General features: G+C 54.7%; 1 protein-coding gene across 1 annotated transcript; it reads right to left on the bottom strand.

Annotated features, from left to right (window-relative positions):
* Positions 1–991: 991 nt before the first annotated feature.
* On the bottom strand, positions 992–9,750 carry FBXO41 (F-box protein 41; the record flags this gene model as incomplete). The annotated part of the gene is made up of 12 exons (XM_003793471.2): positions 992–1,105; positions 1,239–1,354; positions 2,592–2,750; positions 2,930–3,048; positions 4,576–4,671; positions 4,840–4,992; positions 5,114–5,229; positions 5,421–5,662; positions 6,381–6,739; positions 6,959–7,032; positions 7,506–7,731; positions 9,053–9,750. Coding segments are annotated over 12 exons (2,421 nt in total), but the record flags the coding sequence as incomplete, so codon positions are not given.
* Between the last annotated feature and the right edge of the window lies 1 nt (position 9,751).

The raw sequence follows: 9,751 nt of genomic DNA, 5'->3' as shown, positions 1-9,751 counted from the left end.
AAGAAGTCAGCAAGCTACTATTCTCTTTAACTTCCTCCAGGGCCCAGCACAGAGGGCAGCCCAGTGCCTCCCTCACCGACAGTGCTAGGAACCTAAAGCCCATCAGATTCCTACCCAAGCACCCAAATTAGAGGGAAATTCCTTGATGGGAACTACTTCTTACTGCTGATAGGGCTTCCCAGGGCTAGAACCTTGACCCTCCAGAGAGTCCCTCAGGAAGGAAGAGCAGGTATAGAAACATGCATCTTTAGGTCTGAGTTTAGCTCTGATATGTGGTAGGGTGTATGGTGGTTGGGAGGAGAGGTCTTGTCATCTTATAGCAGTAAATAAGTTTTCTCCACCTGGCAATTTTCCTCCAACTATACCTTGGAGGTATAGTCTCATCCTTGGGAGAAGTTCTGAGTGACTTGTTTCTTTCCAAACCCATCCCCACTACCCCATGCCACCTGCATGCCCCAGCTTTTGGCTGACATGTGCCCAAGCCCTTAGGCCTGCCTGTATTATCCCTGGAGAATGTGGACCCAGAACCTAGGCTGTCTAAAGAATATGAACTACAGAAGGCTAGGACAGGGTAAGGGGAAAAGAGCCCTCCTTGCCAAGTCTGAGCTGCCCTGTGAGGCCTCCTCTGACCTGGAGCCTGGCAGAGACCCCTGATTGGGAGGCTGGGTCCAGGAAGGAAAGGCCTGTCTGAGCAGCTGAGGAGCCACTGGGTGGTTATTGCAGATCCTCCAGGTGATGACACCAGGTGCTGGTGGGGCCAGCTCCTCACTGGCTGTGCCAGAAAGCTGTTCCAACTCGGGGTAAAGTGGAGGTCAGAGGGCAGCTTTAGTCCAAGCCCCTGTCCTAGAGAAGCAGTGCCCTAGGTCAGGCCTGTTGCTCTGCTGTTCCAGGAGAAGGGCAGGAAACTATCACCCAATCCCTGGAAGCCAGGGATAATAACAGTAGGCCTCCAAAGGTCTAGTCCAAATCAGGGACCCTCCAGAGGTCCAAAGAGAGTGCCCTGGTGTGGGGCTGGCAGGGGCCCTGCCGCCCCCCACCCGGGTTAGCAGCCACCTTCCACCTTGATGTGCAGAATCTTAGAGAAACCGGGCCTCCGCCGCAGGGCCTGCAGACCAAACTGTGGGTTAGTTCTATCTCAAAGCCAGGCAGGGTGCCCTCCCATCACACTCACCTAGGTCACCAGCCCTCGCTGAAGTATGACAGTTGGCATCTTGAGTTACCTCAGAGCTCACCCTTACCTGGAGTTTTGTCACCATGTCATCAAACAGTTTCTGGGCCTCAGGGCTGCTGGGCTCTTTGAAATAATCAGCAATTCCAATCTGAACCACAATGGACTTAAGGTTCCGGCAAATGCCTGAGGAAAGATGGGTAAGAGGGTGCCCATGTTTGGCCTGGGTGATGGGCCTGCCTCCTTTCTTGTCTCACTAATGAAATGAGACACCCATTGAGAGATAGTCATGTGCCAAGCACTGGGAACATAAATGAGAGAAGCAGGCCCATGCCATCCTGCAGCTCACAACTGGACCTAGGGGGAAGTGGGCAATGGGGTTGAGGGAGGGGAGAGGCTGCAGTGGACTCTGGGAGGGTAAGAGGGAAACAGTCAATTGTTCAAGGGCTCTAGGAAATTCCCTGGCAGAGGGGACAGTTGTACTACGGTCTGGGCATTTGGAAATGAATTATAAGGAACAGAGTGGCTGAGATGAGGCTGATGAATATAGGCCAGAGCTCAAAGGAGGGGGAGGTGAGGGCAAACAGTTGGAAGCAGAGGGCTTAAGGGGACTGGATACTGCATGAAGTCAGTCAGGGAGGCTGAAGAGGCCTGGAGGTCATGATTTTGGAGACTAAGTAGTTCTGGAGATAAAGTCCAGGGCATGACCATGTGGCTAAAGAGGAGGGAAGAAGAGGGTCCTGGAAAGAAGGTCAAAAAATATTTAAGTGGTCAGGGCATGGGTCCTTGGCCCCTGTATGGTGGTCTTATTTGGGTGGGAGCAATGTGAGCTGGGTGCCTGCCTTCTGAATGAAAGTAGAGTGACTGCAAGTGGAGTGGGTGAGCAGGGTGGGGAACAAAAGGCATGATTTGGAGTCCAGGGAGAGGGGAGTCTTCACTTTGAGAATTATCCTGGAGGTGCTTAAACATCATCTCATTTCATTCTTACACCCATCTAGAAAATCATTTGAGCAGATGGAAATACAGAACCCAAAGAGGTGTAGAAACTTGCCAAAGTCTCATAGTGAATGAGCAGCAGAGCCAGAATTGAGACCTATATCAGTCCAGCCCCAGAACCTGAGCTCTTAACTTGTGTGCTGCCCTTGCCCTTGGCTAGAGGCTCACATGGGGGCTGACAGCTTATGTCTCTAATGTGGGTAGAGCGAGCACAGGACAACAAATGTCTGTTGAATTGAACATTTAGACCAAACTCTGAGGATTGCTACACCGTCCTCAGAAGGCACTAGTGGCAAAGCCAGAAGTAGAACCCTGGTCAGTCTGCCCCAGTACTGATCAGAGCAACAAAGAACTGGTTATGCTACTTGCTGACAGGGCACAGTGAAGGGGTGGTCATACTCTACCCAGCATTCCCCACATTGCTCACTGTTAAAGTGCAGCAGGGCCTTAGGGGTGACAGGGGTGGCCGTGAGCACCAGCATCTCCAGTCCCTTCAGACCTTCCCGGCAGACCTCAGCTGCCACTTCCTGGGTGATTTCTGACACATGGTCAAGCTCCAGGACTTGCAGCCGCATGCAGTTTCTCGCTAGGAAGAGGAAGAAGGGAAGGCCCTGTTGACAAACTCTCAGGGTCACCTCCTGACTACCACCCTGAGGCCCTTGTCACCACCCAGGCAGCCCCAAGTCCCTGTGGGATTTCAGAGGGTAGCCCTGTACCCACACCTGCATCTCACCAACCCCCATCCCAGTCCAAGGAAAGACTTACCAAGTGATGCCAGGCCCTGCACCCCACAGCCGGCGCCCCCAACCCCCAGGGCCCGGAGGTGGGGCCAACAGCGACCAATCATCTGCAGGCAGCGGTTACTGAAGCGGGTGGGCTGCTGGCTGGAGAATGGGCAGGAGGAAGCTGTCAGGGAAGCCTCTGGGTACCTGAAACCCTAAGCATGCTCCTCCTTTGGGACTTTTCCCCGCCTTAGGCAAGTGTCCTACGAAGTCCCAACTGGTCAAGTCAGAAAATTGGGATCACCCGATTCCTCTCGCCTCATCTCCTGCCAAGCCCTGCATATTCTAAGTGACTCGTGAACCCATAGTTCAGACCATCAACATTCTGTATTGTAACAAGTATCCCTGCCAGTTCACCCTCTGCACTGTTAACAGTGAGCCATTTCTTCCTACATCCATTCACTTTGTCCTTTAGCAAACAGTTATCAAGTGTCTAGACAGCAAAGAACAACTGAGCCAGGCCCTAGGATACAGTGGTGACAATGCAGACATGGTCCCTGTCTTAAGGAGTGTTAAGTCTTCTGGGGGAGCAAGACATAGAATATCACAAGTCTGATAATAATCCTGTTCAAGTCTGATAATAATCCTGTTCTTAAAACCCTTTAATAACTTCCTAGTACTTTCTAGATAAAATGCAAAAACCTAAATGCCTTAGCAAGGCCCTTCTTCACCTCGTCCTGACCTTCTTTTCCATACTCGTTGCTTGGCCCTGCCCACTCCACTCCACTAAACTTGCCATTTGCCTGAACATCTCATCCCTCAGCATTTGCCCTGGCAACAAATATCTCCCTAGTGTCTGCTATGCACTGGGTACCAGGGATGTGGAAATAGATGTCCCCAGACTCTGCTCTGAGAACCGCCAGTCTAGAGGAGGAGATCAAAATACTTCATATAGAGACATTATTGCAGAAAGGATGACAGCAGGGATCAGGACATGGTGCAGTGGGAACTGAAGCAGGGGAGCAGTGACATTGTAGCCAAGGCATTGGAGAAGGCACACTGGATGACCTAGACAGAGTTGTCATGTGGAAAAAGGACTTTGGGGACAAGGATCAGCATGGGCCTTGTTTTCAATAGGGTAGACCCACCTGTGAGTGACAGCCTGCAGGACACCGCAATAGCAGCTGGCCAGGGAGAGAAAGAGCCTGGTGTGCTTGAGGAACTCCAAGTAGAAGGAGGAATGATTTCACACCCTGCATTCTCCAACCTCCAGCTCTTTTATACTTGATACACTGACCTCCCTGAAATGGCTTTCATATGTGAAACACACCTGGCTGTTTTTATCTAGTATTTACTAAATACTTAACTATGGACCCTACAAGTTTTGTGTATATCATCTCATTTGGGCCAGCAACAGCCCTAATGAGGTCGACAGAATCCTAACATCACCTTCACTTTGCAGTTCAAGAAACTAAGACATGACTGGGTTGCCCAAAAGTGATGCTGCCAGTAAGCCAGGACAGGTCCCCAGGTCTGATTCTAAAGCCCTGTTCCTAACACCTCAATGCATAGATTAATGTGTGTGAGTCTATCTCTCCAATAGCTTATGGAATGGGCTCAGATCTGCTCAGTCCTCAGCGAGTGCCAGGCCCAACCCTGTCCCCTCTCCCAACCGCTGCCAGGGCTCACCAGGGGTGAAGTGGTGCCACCTGGAGGGAGACAATCTCTCTGCAGCCTGCACCTAGAGCCCAAATGACTTCATGGCCCACAGGGTCAGTGGCACTCCTGTTGAAAAGACAAAGCTGGAGTTGTCCACACTGGTGGCTTCTGCTCTTGCCAAGGCTTCCTTCCCTTAGGCCACAGAGCTTTTGACACCCTTACTGTGAACCCCTAGGGATCCCTTGTGGCCTGGCCCAAGAGGGCACAGGCCTTGTTTCAGTAGGGGAGACCCACCTGTAGGTGACAGCCTGCAGGGCACGACAGTAGCAACTGGCCAGCCAGAGCGAACGGTCAGTGAGGATGTTTGGACAATGGGAGATGCGCAGGATCAGCAGGTTCCCCCCGGCCGCCTTCAGCAGGGACTCCAGTCCCGCTTCCAGGCAGCCCCTGGGGATGACCAGGAGGTCAGAGAGCTGCATATGGCCACCTCCTCCTCTGGGAAGCATCCTCATTAATTCCAGGTCTGTGGTCCAGGAGCACCCACCCACCCACCCACTGTAGGCCTCACCGGGTGCTCCGGGCATACTCCTCCTTGCTTTCCTTCTTTCCCCGCTGCCGGGGCTTCAAGTTTTGCAGTGTCAGTGAGTGGGCCTGGGTGCACCACTGAGCCAGCATTGCCAGGAACTGCAGGGAGGAAAAGAGTATTTGGAGATGAGGAGGTCTGAACTTGGTTGGTTGAAGGTGAGCCAGCCTCAGGGTGAGAGGCCCCCACAAGAGCATTTCAAGGTTTGCAGAACCAGACCTTGAGGGGCAAGATTCTACTAGGATAAAGGCAAGCTCACAGCAGGGTGAGGGTGGCAGGCAGGGGCAGGTACCTTGGAACAGACGCGTGCATTCTCAAGCAGCACCCTTGTCCATACTGCGGGGTGGCGGGCCACGAAGCGCCAGTCCCGGCAGACCTCAGCAGCGTGCAGCAGCGTGCGTGTGTCCAGGTAGGTGAAGATGCAGAAAAGGGCAGCTCGCATCTTGAGGATCTCTGGGCTGATGACCTCGTTGGAGCGAGAGGGGCTGCCCCTCTCAGTTCGCCGACCCCGCCCACTGCCCCCCTCGGGGCGGGCTGTAGAATACCAGGAGGTCAAAGGTGAGCATGGAGGATTGGAGGTTAGTGTTAGGATGTCAGTGGGGAGCTGGGACAGCAAAGGAGCTGCAGGAGGCCCAGTGTCTTGGGAGGAAGTATAAGGGGCCTCTGGTTCCCCTGCTTTGCAGTACCCCAGCCCTTAAATTACAAAAAGGTGTTCCTTCCTCATGTAAACTTTCTTTTTAAGGCTGTATATCACCTAACAGTCCAACCTCACCCCCTACATGAGGTAACTACGTCATATTTGGAGAAGGAAAGGGGTTGGGAGAACTAGAGCATAAACTGGGCCTGTGGAACCCAAAGGCAGAGAGGGGCTGCCCAGAATGGTGACAGTGGATGCAGCTGCACTCCTGAGCTAACCCTCTGGCCTTCTAACCCCCTGTGTGTGCAGAGCCATCTGTGAATATGGCAGGTGGCTCTCCCTCAAGGGCTTCATAGTCTGCAGTCAGCACTCAACTATTCTCCTATAAATGTTAATGAGACAATCATGTGAATGGGCCCCCATTTTGCCCCCCCTTGAGCAGGGCACCCTTGTGCCTGCAGCCCTGCCCAGTCACTCAAGTTACTGCCTCAGTCTTAAAGGGCAACCATAGAAGTGGGACGGTCTAGGGAAAGGGTCTGCCCGGGTCCTGTGTCCCCTCAGAGGACCTGGGACCATGGGAAAGGCTGGCTCCTCTGCCACCCTCCCAGGACTTACCTGAGAGCCGGCAGCTGCTCAATGGCCCAGCCATAGCAGGCGCCATGCGGGGGACATCTGATGGCCCCTCAGCCTCTGACTCGGTGGTTCGGGAGCCCACGTCTGAGACGTCACCTTCCTCCCCTTCGGTGCTGTGTCGGCGGGGTCTGCGCTGCCAGTTCTGGATGGCCTGGCGCCGCAGGCCTGAGCTGCGAGGAGGCTGGGACCTCTCTGAACCCCCGTTGGCAGCCTGCGCCCGTGGGCCCAAGCCCCCGGGGCCACTGTCCTCAGGGGCCCCCTCCTCTGGTCGGGGCAGTTCCAGACTGTCACTGTCATAGCAGCCTGAGCTCTGAGATGCAGCTGGCACGCGGCTGGAGGCCCTGGGTTGGGGTGGACCAGACAGTAAGTTGTGAGGGGAACCAGACCTGCCTGAACTCTTCATCCACCCCCTACCACCAGCCAAAGGCAACCCACCTGCCCTACTTTCCCAAAGCTCCCTCTGTGTAAGGACAGAAGGATAGGGGAAGGGGATGACAAGCTCCTGACAGGCCAGCGGATCTTTCCAGGGTGAGGTGGGGTGGGCCAGGCCCGAGGCTTACCCTGTGCTTGGAGAGGAACCATGCCGTGACACTGCATATGTGCTGGGCATGGCCAGGCCCGCGTGGTGTTCTCGCTGTGGGCCCCCAGAGCAGGAGGGAAAGGAAGTGGGCAGAGAAGGCAAGAGGATGAGAGGCAACAGGGGGAGAAACAGGGCACAAGATGGAGAGAAGAGGAGGGAGAGGAGAGAAGGAAAAAGGTTGGGAAAGATGGACAAATGGATAGACGGATAGCCCAGAGAGGCAGGCTCCCCAGCCCCTCCCTATACCTGCCCACCACCCCAGACCCTAGCCTATAGCTCCTGGGCTCTCATTTTGCAGGGATAGGCAGAGATAGGCCCATGAGGGCCACTGGATCACATCTCACTAAAGCCTCAGGGGTTGGCACTCCTCCCCCATCAGAGGGGCTTCCTGTTCCTGGACCCCTCATGGGGGAAGAGCCAGAGAAGGAAAGCATGGGATATTATGGGGGATGACAAGCCATGTGTGAAGGGAAGTCATGGGGGGGCCAGGTTTGCAAGTGGAGGAGGGAAGGCAGGTGGGCACTTACCATTCTGCCTGGGCCCCGAGCACTGGGGCCTGCTCCACTGCCCCCACCTCCACGACCCAGGCTGGCACTGGGTGTGCTGCCACAGCTGCTGCTGATGACCTGCAGCTGCCGTTCAGCACGGTCAGCCCGCTCCAGGAGCTCCTCAATGAACTGCTGTAGCCGCAGCTTGGCACTGGCCTCCCGTGCTGCCGTCTCCTTCAGGAACTGATCGATTTGCACCACCTCCCTGGGCCGGGAGCAGTCTCTCACCCCAGGGCCTTGGCCTGGCTGCCCACCCACCCTCGGAGGGAGACACAGGACACAGCTGTCTGCAGAGTCTGCTCATGGTCATGTGGGTCCATGCAGCACATGCCTAGCACATGGCCCCCAACAATGGCACAGACATGCACTTTGAGTCATATACTCCCCACCCAGCCCCAAAGACAATCCATACACCAGAGCCAGTCACATCTACCTCACTTGGGCCTGCTCAGTCACATGGGTTCTCAATACACAGCCTCCGAACACACTCCTGAGCACACGGCCCCATCACACATCCCCACACATAGCCCAATAACTTGAATATCTCATATAATTTATTGAACACCATACTTAAAATGAAAAACAGAATGGTTGCATGGGTACTTAAAGTATGGTTTCTATTGGTTATCACTTACTTAAAGTATGGTTTCTACTGGTTATCACTTTTGCACCACTATTAAGTCGAAAAATTTGTCAATTGAACTATTGTAAGTTGGGGACCATCTGTAGTTATAATCTTACACTTAAAGACCAGAGAAATGAGAAGCCAGTAAAGAAGATTGAAAAGGGGCAGACAAAAAGATAGAAGGAAATTCCAAGAGAGTGTCCTGGAAGCCAAATCAAGAAAGTCTTTCAAGAACCAGTTGTGTGTCCAATGCTGCTGATTGGTCAAGTATGATGATGGCTTGGTCTTAGCAACATGAAGATCCCTGGTGACATGAGGTGGAGTTAACACTGGTGACAGTGGTGGAGGTGGAAACCTAATCACATTGGGTTTAATAGAGAAAGTGAGGAAAGAAATTGCAGGCAAGTTGGAGTTGTTCTTCTGTAAGGAAGAGAGACAAAGGGGGCAGTAGATTAAGGGGAAGAGAGGTTGTGGCAGATAGGAGAAATGACATCGTGTCTGCATGCTTCTAGAAATAATATGCAGATAGGGAAAATCTAATAGTGGAAAAGGGAGAAGGGAAAACTGGACCATATCTTTGAGTAGGAGAAAGGGACAAGAATCTGGTGCCAAAATGCAGAGTTGGCTTGGCTAGGACAGAGGACAAGGAGGAGAAAGATACAGTCTTGACAAACAGGCACGTGGTACCTGCCATGTACTCATGGTGCCAAACACACATCTTCATGACATTCTTGCCCCCCTTTCCTCCCCAATCCCATTGCATGCTTATGGCTACAGATTCTGTATTACAAAGCTATGGCCACGTACACAGAGACACTCAGGCAAAGCTTATGGTGGTAGCGACGGCAGCACAATGACTGGCACCGCACACCCTTTCACAGGTCCCCAGAGATCTACTCACTGCTGCTTTCGGCTCAGCTCTTGTTCCTTGTGCACCAGGTCCTGCTTGAGCGAGGCCAGCAGCTCCACACTCACATCCACCTGGCGCGAGAGCTCTGACGCGCGCTCCTCCAGCTCCTCTTTCTCCCGCCCCAGCCGCGCGCTCTCCTGCCGGGCAGTCTCCAGCTCAGCCGCCTTGCGCTCCAGCTCCGCCTGCAACCGGCCCACCTGGCCCGCGATCTTCTGCTCCACCTCCTCGCTTAGCCGCTCCAGCCTTCGGTCCACCTCCAGCTTCTCCAGCGCGCGGATCTTGAGGCGCGCCAGGCCCTCCTCGTAGGCCACATCGGCTGGCGAGGGGGACGCAGGCGAAGCGGAGGCGGGCCCGGGGCAAGGGCCAGGGCCGGGCCCGGGCGGCGGCGTTGAGCACGCCGAGGACGCAACCGATTTGCGGGCAAACAGCTCCCCCAGCGGGATCTCGATCTCACGTAGCGCATAGCGCGCAGCGGCGGCAGGCACGAGGCCTGGCTCAGCCAGCTCCTCGCAGGGCAGGCTGGCAGGCACCAAGTCGCCGGGGAAGTGGGCGAGGGGCGCGTGGTGGTGGTGGTGGTGCAGTAGGTGTGGCGCTGCGGCCGACGGTCCGGCCGCCTGCTCCTTGCCCTGGAAAGATGTGCTCTCGAAGACCTCGCGCCGGGCGCCGGGAACGGCCAGCAGGGCGGCGGGC

This window comes from Otolemur garnettii, unplaced genomic scaffold (genome assembly GCF_000181295.1).
Source record: "Otolemur garnettii isolate 467f Iridium unplaced genomic scaffold, OtoGar3 scaffold00068, whole genome shotgun sequence".
Classification (NCBI taxonomy): domain Eukaryota; kingdom Metazoa; phylum Chordata; class Mammalia; order Primates; family Galagidae; genus Otolemur; species Otolemur garnettii.
This window is presented reverse-complemented; position numbering and strand designations above follow the sequence as displayed.